This window comes from Pediculus humanus, genomic scaffold (assembly GCF_000006295.1).
Source record: "Pediculus humanus corporis 1103172107408 genomic scaffold, whole genome shotgun sequence".
Classification (NCBI taxonomy): domain Eukaryota; kingdom Metazoa; phylum Arthropoda; class Insecta; order Psocodea; family Pediculidae; genus Pediculus; species Pediculus humanus.
Genome location: NW_002987033.1, coordinates 36,667 through 55,306, shown reverse-complemented (window position 1 = coordinate 55,306; position 18,640 = coordinate 36,667). Strand labels below are relative to the sequence as shown.

The window sequence follows — 18,640 nt, the reverse complement described above, 5'->3', positions numbered from 1 at the left end:
TGTTTTTTTTCGATATATATTCACAATACTATGGATATTTTTAGATCAGGTGCAATTGTCATGTTTTTTTTTTTTTTTTTAAAGTTAAAACAACATTTTTTGTTGGCATGATTTTCGGTGGCATAATTCATTTTTTGCATTTCATTCAAACATTATTATTATTTTTTCCTTCTTGTTAAACAAAGTAACTTTTTTTTTTTTCGTAGTGTTAAGGATTATGTATGAATAGATAATTCAAAACTTTGAATCCGCATTCGCGCGTGCGTGTGTGTGAATGTGTGTATGCGTGTGCGTGTGTGTGTGTGTGTGTGTGCGTGTGTGTGTGGAGACCAAAAATAAAAAAAAATTGTGCCGGATTAGTCAACTTTTATTATTGTCCATTGATTTCAGTTGATTTTAGATGCGTTGTAATGGATTTTAATGATTTACAACGACTCGGGTTAAAAACCTAAATTGCACACGTATGATAACAACAACAACAACCGTCGTAAAACAAAAAAAACAATCGCCTAATTTTGTCGAAATTTTTCTTTTTTTTTTTTTATTCTTACCGCGATTATAATCGTTTTCGAATTGTTTAATAATAATAATAATAATAAAATTTCTTAACCGCTGTTAAATGTAATTACAGGCCGAAACGGATTATAGTTTTGCTTATGACGTACAAGATCCAAAAACTGGAAATTATCAAAATCAAAAAGAAACAAGATTCGGGGATGTCGTCAAGGGGGAATATTCCGTTTTGGAAGCAGATGGTTCTATAAGAAGGGTTGTTTATACAGCTGATTCTAAAAATGGATTTCAAGCTACCGTACATATAATCAAACCAAATCATTTACGTCAATCACCGTTTACTATGACGTCACAGGAATCAAACGAAAATTTTTTTGATAATTACAATGAAAATTATCAATATTAAATTCCCGTGCGTCAAATCAAAAAAATCGATAAATTTTTTTTTTTACATAAATCATGCAAAATTATTATTATTATTATTATTTTTTAATTTTAATACTTGAATATTAAATTAATAATAGATTTTAAAATAATAATAATAATAATAATAATAATAATCACACACGTTAGCGGGAAAATTTTTTAATTTAAAAAAAAAAAAAAATGTTTGTTTGTTATGTTTTTTTATGTTTTTTTTTGTTATAAATATTTTATGAGTTTGTTATTAAAATATATTTTAAGTATCTCACTTAAAGAATTTTTAAAAATATTCACGTATTATTATTATCATCGTGGTAAACAAAAAAAAAAAAAATTGCACTAATTAATGATTGATAATGAAACAAAAATTTGTTAATAAAAAAAAAAAAATTATAAATTTAAATTTTTTTGTTTTTAATTTATTATTCGTATCAAAATCATTATTATTATTATTAACTTATAGAGGGATTCTTTAAACAATTATAGGTTTAATAATTGCGGAAACAAAAATTTTTCGGGCATACCTTCTTGGTTACTACCTGATGAAAATTTTTTTTTTTTTTGTTATCACTACTACTATTTACCTTTTGATGTTTTATAAGGTTAAAAAATATTTTTTTAAATACGAATTTATTACCTTTAAATAAATAATTAATTGGTTCATTTGTTTATAAATTTAAAAAAATTAATTTTTTAAACAAAAGTAAAAAAAAATTTTTTAAAAAAGGAGCGAGTTTTGATTTGCAAACTAAAGTTTGCATGTATCGATATAAAGAAAACAATGGTATTGTGACGTAACTAACTAATAGTCACTACAATATTTATGTGAATGTAACATGTTGTTTGTAACATAACATTATCTAACACTAAAAAAATCTTTTTTAATTAAAAAAAAAAAAAAAATGAAAACGTTTTTAAATTGTCGTACAATTTACGAATATTTGAACTACTTGCTAAACTTGATAAATCCGATCGGAAAACAATTTATTATAACTAAGATAATAATATATAAACAAATTATATTAGTTTTAATATATATATATATATAAATAATTATATAGTTTACGTTGAAAAAAATTAACCGCATAAAAAATTATTTAAGTAACAATTAATTTATACAAGGTCAAAAATAAAAGTATAAAATAATTCACGTCGTTAACAAACGTCAAAAAATATTATTATTATTATTATTATATTATTATTTAAATTCCCTAGCGTATCGGGACATGAACCACCCCCTCACCCCTCACAAAAATCATTTAATAATAAGTGATAAAAAAAAAAATTAATTTTTCGTACTACGAGAGCTTAAAGGGGGGAGTCGTTAATTACTTAAATTTTTATACATATATTTAATTAATTCCCTTAATGATAATAATAATATTATTATTAGAATAATATAAACAAGCTAAACAGACATTTAATAACTGACAGTTCATGATCAGTTTTGTTTTTTTTTGAAATATTGGAAAGGTATATGAACGAAATTACAAAATCAAAAAATTATTTTTTTAAAATAATAATAATAATAAAAAAATGAACCTTGAAAAACACTCGAGGGTACTTTTTATAAAACTTTTTCATAGTATTTAAAAACTTTTAATTAAACATTTGAAAAAAAAAAGAAAGCTAACAACAACGCCTGAACAATTTAAAAAAAAAAAAAAAAACAAAATTGTCACATAAAATTTTTTGTCCAATAAAAAAAATTATGAAATGGAAAACGTCGTGTGTAATAATAAAGTGAATGTTGTTGGATTCCAATGACACAGAACTATTTTTATTATTAGTATTATTATTATTTGGTTCTCATATAATTTTCCTTATTTTTTAAACAATCGATTTATTTGTATAAATTGATTATTATGAAAATAAAATCATTATTATTGTTATTTAATTTTTTTTTCATTAATTAATTATTAACTTTTTCTTATGATAAAAACTTATTAAGGTAAAACATTTTTATGTTGCACATGGTTAATTTGTTATTTATTGCAAAAAAATGAGGCTAATTTATTTATGATTGTCATAGTTTTAAACTACAAAAAAAAAAAATGTCGTTTCGCGGGATTTTTTCTTTTGTTTTGTTGGGAACATTGCTATTGTTATTGTTTTTTTTTACACGTGTAAATTAAAAAGAAAATTTTTTTTAAAAACAGATTTACCTTATCGAAAAAAATCGTATTTTTTTTTTTTTTGTAAATGCCCGAAAAATGGCCGAAAATTCATTTTTCCCTTTTTATGAATTTTTTTGTTTTTTGTGATTTCAAATCGTAAGCATCGGGAAAACCAAATTTTACAACAAAATTAAAATTTAATTCGCGAAAAATTAATAACAAACGAGACAAACGGTAATTTTTTGCAAAAACAAAAAAATTAGGGTTTCCCCGCAAAAAATTTTAACTTTCATAACTAATTAATAATAATAAAAAAATAATAATAATAATAAATTAACCGTAAACAATTATTAATTGGAATTTTTAATAAAATTATCGCACTCTATTTAATAATAGTAAAATTGTTATTATTATCTTAATTAATTAATTTTTAATTTAAAAAAAAATAACAAAAAATAAAATCAAATTTATCGATTATTTAAAAAAAAAATTATTATTATTATTTATACGTAAAAGTCTATGAATTTATATTATTATTATTATTATTATTTTTAATAATAAATAAAAAAACGTTTAAAAAAAATCACATTCAATTTTTTTTTTTTTGTAACGGTTTTTTTTTAAATAAATATCATCGCATCAAATATTTATGGTAATTTACATACCGATTACATAACGAAAAAAAAAAAGGTCTCCGCATGAAAAATCAAACTGTAACAAACAAACAAACAAACAAACAAACAAATAAATAAATAAATAATTAAACACGGTTGTTGGTTATTTTTTTTTTAATACGAATATTTGTGGCAACAACAATTATTATAATTATTTAGTGATTGTTTAAAAAAAAAAATTTTTTTTATTTATTAATTTTCATCGTTGCTCAACTTAACAATTATTTATTTTGTTCGTAAACAAAAAAACTTTTTATTATTATTATTATTTAAATAAATATAAAATAATAATAATAATAATAATAATAATAATAATTTTTTAACGCGCTTAAAATTATTTTTTAAAAAATTAATGTTTTGATATCAGTATAAAAAAAAAAAATATTTATTCTCATAAATTAAGGTTTAAAAATTTACGTTTGTTTGTTTGTTTAACGAATTTTCTCAAATAAAACAAAACAACATAATAATAATAATAATTTAATTTTAAAAAAAAAGCGTCGAAAACAAAAGTTCACGTAATTGTAGAAATTTATAAAAGAAAATGTTTAAAAGCCTTGAAATGATTTTTATAACAATAATAATAATAAGTTATAATAATTAAAAAAGTTTGTTTGAAGGTAAAGAAAAAAAAGTACAAACATCCGGTAGAAAAATAAAAAAAGAAATTATAAAAAAATTTTCGTTTGTATTAAGGTAATATAATTCATCCGCCATATTGTCAACAAACACCGTCAAAAAAAAAATTATATATGTGAAAACCCATGATTTTTACCTAAATTACCACTCGAGTGTTACAACAAAAAAAAAAATTACTCAAGATCTTTTTTTTTTTATTTTCAGTTTCAATGCGTTTATTACCACCACCACCGCGGCCGCCATTACGATAATAATATTTCGGTAACCGATATATATGTCTTTTTAATTATTGTTAAAAATATTGTTGTTCAATTTAAATATTACATTGGTAGGGCAGGTATAAATACTTGTTGGTACCTACGAATCATTATCCAGTAGTAGTTTACAATCAATCCTTTGTATTTTATTTAAGAGAAATAAAAAAATAAAAATGAACCACTTTTTGGTGAGTTTTTTTTTTTTTAAATTTTAAATCGACATTTTGGAATATTTAACGGCTCGTTTTTTGTTTTTTTGTTTTTTTTCGGGAAAAGTTTAGTTTTGAAGTGAAAATGAAAAAAAAATTTTTTGTTTACAGGTTGCTACCTGTGTTTTGGCCGTTGCTTCCTTTGTCGGAGCTGGCGAATTTGCTCATTATCCAGCTCATTTTGCACATGTTGCTCACGTTCCCGTTCACGCTCCTGTTTTGGTAAAACACGAACCTTACGTAAGTAAAAATTTTAGTTTTTTTTTTTCGTGAAAAAGTTGATTTTGGCCGAAGTGAGTTTGATTTTATTGCCTACTTTTTTAGGCACCACCCCATTACAGTTTCCAATATGGAGTTCATGATGCTCATACCGGAGATATCAAATCCCAACACGAAACAAGAGAAGGAGATGTTGTTAAGGGACATTACAGCCTCGTTGAACCTGACGGTACCATAAGAACTGTTGAATATACTGCTGACCATCATAACGGATTCAATGCTGTCGTTTCCAAGTAAGTCCTTTCGCTTTTACATATTTGTTATTAGAAGAAGTTTAAATCAAAAGTTCATTGAACTTTTATTATTTTTCGAATTATTTAAAAATTCGTTTAATGTTTCAGGCACGGTAAAGCCGTTCATCCAGCTCCAGTTGTTGTACCCGTTGTTAAACATCATGCTTACGTTGCTCCATACCACGGATATCATTAAACGACACGGAATGAAATAGTGAATTAATTTTTATTCATGAATTTGTTGATACATTCTCTTCAATATTATTATTATTATTATTATTTTTGTTAGTTCATAAAAAAACAATAAAAATTTTCATTTTTTCATAAATAATGTTTTTTTTTTTAAATTAAACAAAAAAAAAATTTCTTTGTCATTCGAAACCAAAATCCTTACCCTCCGAATCCTCAACTTTTAAATTTTTTTTGTTTAAATAATTTTAAATAAACAAAAAAGGGGGCATAAATATTTTTAGTTAAATCGAGGAATCGAATCGAAAAATCGAAATCGCAAAAAAAAAAAAAAAAAAAAAACAAAATGTTACGATTTTTTTTTTCTGTGAAAACTCTACGTAACAATTTAAAAGTGAATTAACGTCGCGAAAGTGAAAATCAAAAAAATTTAAATCGAATCGAATCGATATCGAATCCTTTTATTCGATTAAAATTTACGAGGTGGCGGTGGTGGTGGTGGCGGTTTACTACTCATAAACAAACATAAAAATTATTTTAATAATTATTATTCTTTGTGTTTCGTTTTAATTGAGTGAGATTGAGTAGAGATTTTAATTTAAAATATTATAACTCACTGTCAAACACGTGTGTTAAAATGTTAATAATTTTTAATAATAATAATAATAATGATAATAATAATAATAATTAAAACGTCTAAATGTTAAGTACTCGGTTGAAGTGTTACAAAAAAAAAAAGTTGTTTTGTTTTGTTTCGTTTTTACCGACGTAAAAAAAAAATTAATATATTAGAAAAAATTTACATTAATAATAATATTAATTAATAAATTTATCGATTATTGATTTATACATATAAACGACACATTTTTTCAATCGATAAATTATTTAAACGTTAAAAAAAAATTACGTAATAGATTCGTTGGTAAAATAAAATAAAATTTAAAAAAAAATATTTTGTCATTTAATTTGATTCTCTTTTGGACAAAATTACGGATTAATTTTTAATAATAATAATGATAATAATAATAATAATAATAACGGTATGTAGTTATTAAAAATAGTTTAAAAAATCACGTGATAAATCAATCAATTCGTCGTTTATCGAAAAAGAATTAGGTAATAAAATAAAAATCGAGAATTTATGGAGAGAGTAAAAAAAAATTTTGTTGTTTGTCGAAAAAGAATTTACCATTTCCTTGTTTTGATCGTTTGTTTTTGTTGTTTGTACGATTGTACGATGATGCATGAGGTTTGAATCGAATTTGAATGAATTTCGTTCGTTTTAAAAACGAGAAACTCAATTAGAAAATTATATAGAAAATAAAAAAAATTTTCTTTTCAATTATTTGACCTTGAAACCTTCTTATCGGTCAAAGGAAAAAAATTTATTTTTGTCGTTTTCGTTTTCGTTTTCGTTTGTTAGATAATATTTTCACTTTTCCCTTAATTATTATTATTATTATTTTTTTTTTTTTTTCTTCATTTTCGTTTTCTACGTATTATTTTTCATAATTTTGTATTTTTTTTCTCGTCTGTCGTAATTTTGTGTAACAAAATTAATAAAAAAATGTTGTATTTACGACGGTAAAATTAAAATAAATTCTTTTAATCGAAATAATAATAATAATAATAATGTTAATAATATTTTTTTTAACCGTTGCATAACTTTACTTTTCATAAAAATAATAATAATAAACAAAAAAAAAAAAAAAATTTTTGAGTTAACGAATGTGTGCAGCTCACGCCTTTAATTATTTATAAATTGTTGTTGTTGTTGTTGCATTTTAGAAAGTGACAAAAAAAAAAAATAATAATAATAATGAAAATTTTCCATAGATAATTATATTTATATTATTATTATTATTTTAGTTCGGTTCGTTTTAAAATTTTGAGTATTATTAAAAAAAAAAAAACGGGGTAAGGGGGGGGGGGGAAAGTTAAGCAATACAAACGATTCATAACTAATTTAATACATTTTTTTTTTTTTATTAATAAATTATTAAACTTTCATTTTTTTAAAAAAATTGAAAAATTTGTCGTATCATTGTTTTGTTTTTTATTACTACAGATAAGTAATGGAAAAAATTATTACTTATTTATTACCTATTTATTAAAAAAAGGCATTCAAGTAATATTTAATTTAAAATGTTTAAAAAAAAACAAATTAATTTTTGGAATTTTACGAAAAAAAAAAACAAAAGGAAAAATTACATTTTATTACTCATAACCAACGTCAGGTAATATATATTAATTACCCTTGACAAACTATTAAAAATATATTAATCAATAATAATAATAATAATCCTGTTTTTCTTTCGGTAAAAAAGAGAAAAAAAGAGAAAGGTTTAATAATAAATTCGGTAGAAAAATAACAAAAAAAAAATTGCGTAACGAAATCTTACATCGTCGATCCATCAATCGATTATTATATCGATAATCGATCGATTAAAAAAATCAATCAATCAATCGATCGATTAATTTTTTCCCGTTCGAAATTTAAAAAGAAAATTCGGTAAACAAACGCGATTTATTCGTTTTGTTTATAAAAAAAAAAAAAAAAAATTAAATTTTTAACAAATTATTACGTAATAAATTTTAACAATGAAGTGTAACAATGACCGAGTGAAAAACAGGTGCTCGTGGTGGTAGTAGTAGTGGTAGTGGTAGTGTATACCTGAAGACAAAAGGTACAACCAACATCAACATCAACATCATCATCATCGTTCGATTATCATTATTATTATTATTAATATTATATAACGGAAAAGAACAAAAAAAAGAAAATTTCATCACGTTCACAATGATAATAATAATAATAATAATAATAATAATAATAAATTTATATAAAAGATTCAGACAATGAACAATTGAGAAATTAAATTATTGTTATAATATAACAAGTTCGGGTTGACAGACGTTTCAATGCTAATACGTTAATTTAATTTAGTTACTAATTTAACCCGGTTCTAACCATTATTATTACTATTATTATTATCATAAATGATAACGCGCGAATCATAATAATAATAATAATTTAAATTTAAAAAAAAAAAACAAGACAAAAAATTTCTTTGAAAGAATGCAATTGTTAAGGTACGGATGGTGGAAAGGACCGAGAGAAGAGACACTTAACAACTTTGTCCAAATTCGATTTAACCCGTTATTATTATTATTATCATTATTATTATCATTTTCACTCTTATGGTTTTATTTTTAATAAAACAATGATTTACCTTTTGATAAGTGACTAATCATCAAGTGTGTACGGTAAAAAGTTAGAGTTCATTTTTAAATTAGTCAGAATGATGACTACAAAAAAAAAAAAAACATTCATTCTGTGAATGACTACTTTTCATCAAACCTTTTATTTATAATTTTTTTTTTTTGTTTTTGTTACGTACGTAGGTACGTAAGATAAAAACTTGTCGATGACATTGACCATGAACTTTTTTTTTTTTTACTTTTGTTATAATTTTTTTTTCTTTCACTTTTTTTTTCCTACTTTTCACTCGAGTAAGTTTTTGTTTTTAGTCTTATTAATCATCATTATTATTATTAACTTGTTTATTAACTAAACATAATAAATTTGCTAATTCCGGGTTGTTACTGTCGAGAAAAGTTCAAATTATTATTTTTTTTTCTTGGATTTAAATATGAATTATTAATTTTGAACGCGACAAGTTTTTGCATGTACTTATCGGAGTTTTTAAGTATTTATTCCAGGTTTCTACCCGATTCCTTAGGAATAAATGTTTAAATTTTGTTATAAAATTTTCCGAAGAATGTGGCCCGTCCTATATTACGCAATTTCCTGTACGGTTTCTTTTGAGGAATTTTTTTTCAAATTTCCTTTCATTAAATTTGGCATGGCTACCAGTGCTCCCACGGAGCATCCTTTCTGTCTTTACTTTCCCCACATCCAGGCTATTTCTATTTCCTTTTGTCCGCTTTTTTGCCTGTCTGGTGTTTTTTTCCGCCGGTACAGATACTTTAATTAATTTACACCACTTTCCAGCATTATGCTTTAGGATGATATCCCCGTTTGTTGACTGGCACAGTCCTATCAATGTGAATTTGTTGATTATACAGAACCGAACATGTACTTACTGTCGTAACCGGGCTTGGAATGCGGTTGTATCACTCTTTGGGTAATCCATCCATTCCATATTCACGACAGGTATTCCAATGGAAATATTGACAAATTTTATTGTGCCTTTCTAAGCATTCATGTTTTGCCAGTATCAGACAACCGGAAATTAAATGATCTATTGTTTCCGACAGTGAGTAGCAAATTCGACACATATCATCTTGGGGTACCTTACAAGTGTAAGTTCGCAAGGCTTGATCCTGATCAACAGTAATAAACGCTTCCGTTTCAAGTTTTCCACGCCGTAGCCATATTTTAAGCGTTTACTCTTTTCAAATATTGCCCCTTTTAACTTTTTCTACTCCCATTTGCCTTTAAATTTCTTCTGTGTTCTCGTTATTATTATCATCATTGCGCAGAAACATTCAAAGAATTTTTTTACGTTGACGATTGAATAATTAATAATTTGCAAATAAGGATTTATTAAAAAGTAAAAAAAAAAAAAAAAAAAAAAATAGGCCGTTTCTTGTTGTTGTTGTTGTTTTTGTTCAGACAATGAGTTTAAAAAAAAAAAAAAAAACAAATTTAATACGTTCTCTCATTGTGACGTAATAAAAAAAAAAAAAAAATTTTTTTTTGTTAAAATTCGAAATCAATTTGTTACTGTGATAATTATGATTACGCGTCATCGTTAGAAAGGATTCGTGTGTGAATTGTTAAATTGTGAGTAATTTAATAATAATAATAATAATAATTTTTTTTTGTACGTCGGCAAAAAAACAAACGATTTATAAATAATAATAATAATTATTATTTTAAAAAAATCGATCAATTATTGACACTTTATTGATTTAATTAATTTTTAAAAGAGGAGAAAAGAAAATAAAAGAAAAAAATTTTTGAATAACAATTAATGGCATTGATATATGGTGAATGTGCGCACGTGCACGTGTGCGTGTGCGTGTAAAAATTTAGAAATGTTTATTTTGTCGTCTGCATTTGGAAATTCAAGATCACTTAATGGTTGTCGGAAAAAATTCACGTAAAACGAAATGAAGAAAAATTCAAATTTATTTTAAATATTTTTCCAGACTAATTTATTTTATCATCGTCTAAATCGATAACGAATTATTTTAAATTCCTAATTAATTGTTTTAAAATTTTTCGTCTGCTTCTTTGCTATTAAAAAAAAATTCTTTACGAAATTTTTAAATTAGTTATTATTATTATTATATTTTTCGATAAATCGATCGAACTAAAAAAAAAAAAAATTTAAACGAATACAACAACTAATACGATTCTCTTTTTTTTTTTTTTAATAGGTACCTTCCTGGAGTTTGTTTAAAGCTGATGATACAACAATTTCGTTTGTTTTTGCGTTTGTTACAAAGTATTTTAATTTCGTATTAACCTAAATAAACGCGCGCCTATGTAAGTGTGTGTATGTATCAAATGTAATTTACGTCGTTCGCGTAATCAAAATCATTATAAAATTTTTTTTTTTTTACATTGGAAACAATTGTAAAAAAATTTCTACGGATTCGTGTGTGTGTGTGTGTATGTTGATAATAATAATAATAATAATAATTTTAAGTTTGTTTCGGTTAAGACACGTGGTTTGTGTGTATGTAGAAAAAAAAAAAAATTATTTCCAGTGGGGAAACAATTTTTCTGGAATTTCATTTTCGTTACGATGTGTGACTTATTATTATTATTTATTTATGAAATTCGTATTTGAAAAGAAAACAAATCATTTGGCCACTTTTCCTAATAATAATAATAATAATAATAATAATAATAATAATAATAATAATAATAATACGGGGAATAAATTTAATATAACAAACAAGTATTTAAAATTTAAATAAATTGAAAGTTGTTAAGAGTTTGTCATTTTAAAATCGGGTACCTTTTTTTTTTTTTTTTCTTCCAAATTTCATCCTCCGTCAAATATATCATATTATTATTATTATTATTATTATCATTATTATTTGTGTCGATAAAAGATATCATCTATTTGATAAATTTATTTTTCTTAGAGATTTACGTCACTAAAAATTTTTCAAACTCGTGGGTAAATTAAGAAATAAAATAAATAATCTTAATTTATTTATAATAAAAAAAAAATTATTATTATTATTAATATTTTTTTTATGTTATATCAAATAGAAAAAAATTATGTCAAAAATACGTGATTCAAGCAGAAGATAAAAAATAAAAATATTTTTATTCATTCGAATTCATAATGATTTTTTTTTTTTTTTAACAACTACTACAAACGTTTTAATTTCGTTCTTTTTATACGCCTACGCATTTTTTTTTCTTTTTTTTAACCGTCGAAATTAACTTTAATAATAATAATAATGATTATATTCGTAATAACGACATTTCTTTTTTTTTTTAAATCAAATTTTTATTTTAAAAAAAATTTACACGAATGGAGGAGTCAGAAATGGAAAAACATGAATCTAGCAAATAAAAAACTAGAATATCATCATTTGTGTGAGAATATTTTTTATTGACCACAAAATCAACCCACAGAAACAAAAATTTTTTTTTTTTTTCCTATTATCGGAATCAAACTAATTGAATCTGAAGTTGACCTCTCATAAATTTTTATTTATTATTATTATTATTATTTATCGTAAATTCGTTTATTTTTTTCCTATCGATTTAAACATTAATAAGACTTATGTACGCGTATTTAATAAATAAAAATTTTAATTAATTATTTCGAGTGGTTTAAATGTTTCTAAAAGAAAATTTTTTAATCTACGGTCGGTTTTCTTTCACCTCTCAAAAGTATATTAAAAAAAAAAAAAAAAAATATGGCGGTAGGCCCCTATTATATTTAAAACTTAAAACCTATCACCTATTAAAATTAAATATTTTTTAAATCATATTTAAAAAAATTATTTTACCGGAACGAAGTGTTACAAAAAAAAAATCATCATGTATCATCATCATCATCATCGTCATCATCGTCATCATCTTATAATAATAATAATAATAATGGCAATTTAAATCACGTAAGTTTGTCATACGTATAATTTGTTTTTAATAATTATTTTCACCGTTTTTTTTTTTTTTTTTAAATCCGTAACTAAATCTGATTCCGCTACATTAAAAATTAATAATTATTTTTCATTTTAAAATTAGAATGTTTATTAACTTATGTAACTCTATTTTTTTTTAAATAAATGTTTATAATAATAATAATAAAGTAATAATTAGTTTAATAAAATATTTTTTTAAATCAAAATCCGCGGTGAGATACATTTGTAAGTTTTTTTAAATCGCAAATCGGGGCATTATTTTTTATACTCTTTCATTTGTTTAAATAATTTGTCATAAATATATAAAACAAAAAATTTATTAAAAATTCGTAAGAAATTGAATACTATTATTATTATTATTCTATTCGGGTTGATAATAAAGAAAGGTAATTTTTTTTTTTAAATTTTAAAGCGTTAAATTGAATTTTATTAAATTATTTTTTTTATTAACGAGTAAAATATTATTATTATTATTGTGAAATAACGTAAACGACACTCGCGGATCATTCTAGAATTTATTACGACAGGTTAAAACGGAAATGCTGTTGTACGCGTGGAAAAAAAAAAATGTCATTAAAAAAGTAAAAATGGTAATAAAATTACAACCATCGTCAATTCGCCCTTTTGAAATTTTTTACGCGGTAATTGAAAATATATTTTTTTAAAAATTATTATTATTAGTAATAATTAATATATTAATATATTAACATTGACGTAATAATAATATTATTATTATTAATAAGTTATTACCTTATTTTTTTTTGTATAACTGTTGAAATAGAATTTGTTTTTCACGAAATTTTTTTTTTTTGCGAAAATTATAATAAATAGTAATAAAATCGATATTATTTTGACATAAAATTTACAGGTACCTATTATTATTATTTACCATATTAATATTTATTAAAACGGTTGGATGTTTAGCAATACCAGTAACAACGAGTAGGTTGACTGTTGTCGCGTGGACCTCTTATTATAAACCGAATTATCAGGTAATAATAAAAAATAAAAATTTAAATGTTAAAAATGAAAAAAATTACTTACCCCGTTTGTTTATTATTTGAGGGACCTGGTACCTATGCATTCGGATACGATGTCGAAGATCCAGAAACCGGAAATGTACAATATCGTCAAGAAGAAAAACATGTAAACGGTACGATAATCGGAAGTTATGGATACGTCGATGCTGATGAAAAACCTGTAATTGTAACATACGTAGCTGATAAAAACGGTTACAGGTGATGGAAAACGAAAAGGAAAATGTTTTTAAACTCTATGGGATGGTGATAAATAAATAAATAAATAATTTTTTTTCAGATCGAAAATCGAAAGAGAAGGATTTCCCACGCAATATTACCCAGATGAAAAAAGTTTTAAAAATTTCAATCATATTGAAAATTCAATAAATTATTTATAAAAAATATAAAATTTTTTTTTCTATTTTATTTTTTACCTTTTTCCGATCGATACGGAAAATATTTAATACATTTTCGTATCGATAACCTCGATCGATATAAAATAAATAAATAACTCGTCTTCTTGCAACATTAATTTATGTAAACACACCACAATTCACCACGTCATTCATCAAATGTTTATTAATTATTACGTCATACTTATGTATACATATATATATATATATATTTATTTATTAATCTATTTTAAAAGATTTTGACAATTTCTGAGAAATTAATAATAATAATATTAAACTCATTATTTTGTAATAACCGAAAAAAAAAAAAATTCAAAATGGAAGCATCGCCTGTAAAAATTTATTTCCCTATCACGCTTATTAATTAATTAATTGAAAGAAAATCTAATTTATAAAATCAATAAATAAATAAAACTATTTTTTTTTAAATTATATCAAAAAAATATCGTCACTTATGTATTTTTGTTTATTTTTTTTCAAGTTTTTATTGGTGAATACATAAAAAAAAAATAAGAGTTAATAAAAAACGCTATAGCGCCTTACAAAATATTAAATATGCAATACGGCATATAATATATGTACGACAAAAAGTCTAACGTAAATTTATCACTCACCTAAAAAATTAAAATTTACAACATACGATAATTTTTTTTTTTTTTTCTCTTCGTCATTAAAAAAAATAATTATTATTTAAATATATACATATGTACATAAATATATATATATTTTTTTGTATATACGTATTTAAAATTCTCGTTTTGTATATCAAAAAAAAGAAAAATAAATAACTGACTAGCTCAATGCACCATAACGTGTAAATCAAAACCTCCTTTTTCTCCGATAATGTTATTGAGTATTCCGGCGTGTATAACCAAACAATCTCCTTGTTCTAGAACTTTATTCGTTAATTGACTAGTCCTGAAATACAGGTATATTTATATTTAAAACAATCAATTTTTTTTTTTTCTAAATTTCGATCCTACAGAAAAGAAAAAATTTAAGTGTGTGCTAAAATGATATGTTTTTATAAAAATTTTTATTACGATTTTTAATTAAGGATAACTAACGAAAAAATTATTATTATTATTATTATTAATATCACCTTAATGATATAATGGGTCCCGTGTAAATAACAGATCTAGTATTATTTTGTTTTTCACAAACTTGTATCGTTGTAAATGCTAAACAACTCATGTCGACTCCGGCTAGCCATATAACAATAACACAAGACTTTTTATTTCTGTTAAACAAATATATATAAACAATTTAAATCACGTGATTTCAAATATCGTACTAAAAAAAATTATATAATTTTACTTGAAAGGGAAAAAAAAATTAAATAATAAATAAAAATAATAAATGAAGAAGAAGAAGAAGAACCTTAAATACCAACAACAACTGTAATTAATAAATAATTTTAATGGTTGAGATTATTAGCGAGAATAATAATAATACTAACCCCTCAGATTGAAAATCACCATGATTCAATACTTCCGATTGTATATCTTCTTTAATGTTACCTAAAGACGATTGACAAACCGTTGAACAATCCAATTTTGACGCCATTACAACTAAAGGCAATGAATTTTTTATTTTATTTCCGTTTGTTATGTTTGTGTGACTTGCAGAACTGTTAGATTCGCCGCTGAAATCATAATAATTTTTTTTTCTTTCAATCAAATCGTCAGTAAAAAAAAAAAGGTAAAAATATTTATATATTTAAATAATTTATAAATGCATTGAAAACCACTTTCAAATTAATATTACGTAACGTAAGAGAACAATAATGTAACAACACTTCATATACAGACAGACAAACGGTCGTACAATCGTACAAAACAACCACCAGCAAATATCCGAGAAAAGTTTTAAGAGTAAGCGATATTTTTTATTTTCCTCGTTTGATATAATTTACTCTCGATTGGGGGGTTTTTAAATCGATAAATACTTAATACGGTCCTTAAAATAATTTTTTTTTTTTTTTAATTATGAATTTTTAATTTCGCATCGCACAACACACACGAATGAAAAATAGTCTATAATTTTATTCTATACTTTCTAAACAATTTTATTTTTTCTACGGTATAATTTATATACTCCATCATCATCTCTCTCTCTCTCTTTCTCTCCCTTTCTTTTACCACGTTTAATTTCCTTTTTTTTTTTAACTTGTGCTTACTACGTAAATGACGACCGTACTTTTTCATAACGAAAAAAATCCTTTTATTTACATTAACCGATTAATAATCATTATTATTATTATTAATTACCATTTATAGGGTATGAGTAGAATGGCAACGCAACGACCATAATCGAATGGTATAACTTCTGGATCGATAAATAAATGGCAAGGCACGTCAAAATCAACATTTAAAGATGGCACATCGGGATGATCGAAACAAAAATGTGAGCTCAATGCTGCCACGGCTATGTTACGACCGCATAAATGCGTCGGACATCTTATTGGCCTAAAAAAAAAAAAAGTGCATAGTTTTATCACCACGTGATATTTTTTTTCACCTGTGAAAATTACACAGGTTTAAATATTCTAATTATTATTATTATTTCTAAACGGATTATGTCATTTCTTTTTGTCGTAAAAGAAAAAAAAACACTAAAATCTTTTTATGATTTTTTTAAAAATCCGGTTGTAAAACTAATTCATATCACGGTCGAATATTTTACGTTAAAAAATATTATTATTATTATTATTATTGCAAAAATTTCCTTCAACGAATAATATGAAAATACTACCTTAAAATATTTAACGAGTTTAAAAGTAATTAAAATTATCTAATAACCAAAGTAATAATTAAAAATAATAGTAATAAAAAAAAAAGTAATATTATTATTATTATAAAAAAAATGATGCTTCTTAATAAGTAATAATAATAATAATAATAATGATAGAGTAAAAGTTTTTGTTGTTGTTATTAATACCTTTTAGAAGATTCTCCGGGTAATGAAGGATTGCTACCATTTTGAATATTAAAATTTAATCTGCTTCTTCTTTCTATGACGCATTTCCCACGATTTCCCCACGCATATCCTCCAGAATTATCAGTTTCGGGATAATAAACGTTCGGATCGACGTATTCGAGAGGTGGAGGTTGAGGTTCGGTCATTAAATACGAACCCATTTGATAATTAAATTGAGGTGTAGTCGGACAAAGTACCGGGTATCTATTATATCCTTGTGGATCGTATGGTAGCATAGGCATCGTTTGCTGTCCGTACTGCTGACACGGTGATTCGTAAATATTATAACAACATTCGACGTAATTTTGATTTTTAACTTCTTGAACGTTGTTATATTTCATCAATGAATAAAAATCCGTTTTGTTATTGTTTCTCGTATCGAATCTCGGCAAATCGAGTTGTAAAAGTAAATTTTCCGCCAATATGTTTCGTACTTTTGTTATTTTTTCATTACAAATCCCGCATTTGTGTTTTTGCCTCGACGAACCTGTAAACGATAATAATAATAATAACGTTTAACTCGACATTTGTAATTGGCAAACAACCGAAAAATTCTACAAAAAACCCTCCACCACCACCACCACTACCGTTGCGTAAATATAAAGTTATTAAAAAATTTTATTATAATAATTTTGTAAATGTTACATAAATAATTTTTTTTTTAGGGTTTATTTTCATTTTTTTTTTAAATAAAATTATTAACAAAAAAAAATAATAATAATAATAAATTTAAATCGTCATTACTACAACAACAACAACGAGTACAATATTAAATGTAAAAAAAAAAAAAAAAAACTAAAGAGAATGGCGCCTATAAAAATAATTTTACTCTATAAAAAAAAAAAATAGTAAAACAGAACGTTAAATTTTCAATTATATTATTACATAAAACCGCACATACGTTAAATCTACATAATAATAATAATAATAATAATAATAATAATAATAATAATAATAATAATAATAATAATAATAAAAACCTATTATTATTATTATTATTATAAATGTAGACTAAAAATAAAATTTTTAAAAGTAGTTCATCGCACTCGTGTGTGTGTGCCATAATATAAACGCGTAAAAGGTGACCTAACTGTTTAAAAAAAAAAAATTACTAATAATAATAATATTAATAATAATGATTATTACTAAATATTATAAATCCTTTCATATTTACTAACCGGATTCACTTTCGGTATCTGTCGATCCATCGGGAGTTTTTTCTATTTTATTAGATTTAAAAAACATTTCATAACAAATCGAACATTCATGATGACCGGTTTTACACATGTAAATCGGTGCACTATTCGGTACTTTTTTACACCTCGAACATTCTAATAGTTTTTTTATGTCTGTGTCACTTATGAACTTTTCAACCATATTTATCACAAAATTAAATTAATAATAATAATAATGACAATTACAATTACATATATATATATATTTTAACGTAATTCAAAATAAAATTTAAAAAAACCGTTCGATTAAAATATCATGATTTTAAATTTCATATATATATGTATATTTTTTTTTTTTTTTTACTATTGATTCTTTCG

At 23.6% G+C, this 18,640-nt stretch overlaps 3 protein-coding genes across 3 annotated transcripts; 2 read left to right on the top strand and 1 right to left on the bottom strand.

The window, feature by feature from the left end:
- Nucleotides 1-463: 463 nt before the first annotated feature.
- Phum_PHUM058920 lies at nucleotides 464-919 on the top strand (the record flags this gene model as incomplete). The annotated part of the gene is made up of 2 exons (XM_002423389.1): nucleotides 464-487; nucleotides 632-919. The coding sequence occupies 2 exons, from the start codon at nucleotides 464-466 to the stop codon at nucleotides 917-919; spliced, it is 312 nt and encodes a 103-aa protein (XP_002423434.1).
- Nucleotides 920-4,796: 3,877 nt separating this feature from the next.
- On the top strand, nucleotides 4,797-13,918 carry Phum_PHUM058910 (cutile protein, putative; the record flags this gene model as incomplete). Its single annotated transcript, XM_002423388.1, has 5 exons — nucleotides 4,797-4,811; nucleotides 4,944-5,072; nucleotides 5,157-5,344; nucleotides 13,620-13,629; nucleotides 13,742-13,918. The coding sequence occupies 5 exons, from the start codon at nucleotides 4,797-4,799 to the stop codon at nucleotides 13,916-13,918; spliced, it is 519 nt and encodes a 172-aa protein (XP_002423433.1).
- A 987-nt stretch (nucleotides 13,919-14,905) lies between these two features.
- On the bottom strand, nucleotides 14,906-18,464 carry Phum_PHUM058900 (uncharacterized protein; the record flags this gene model as incomplete). Its single annotated transcript, XM_002423387.1, has 6 exons — nucleotides 14,906-15,026; nucleotides 15,211-15,348; nucleotides 15,568-15,679; nucleotides 16,416-16,576; nucleotides 17,049-17,574; nucleotides 18,266-18,464. The coding sequence occupies 6 exons, from the start codon at nucleotides 18,462-18,464 to the stop codon at nucleotides 14,906-14,908; spliced, it is 1,257 nt and encodes a 418-aa protein (XP_002423432.1).
- Nucleotides 18,465-18,640: the final 176 nt, after the last annotated feature.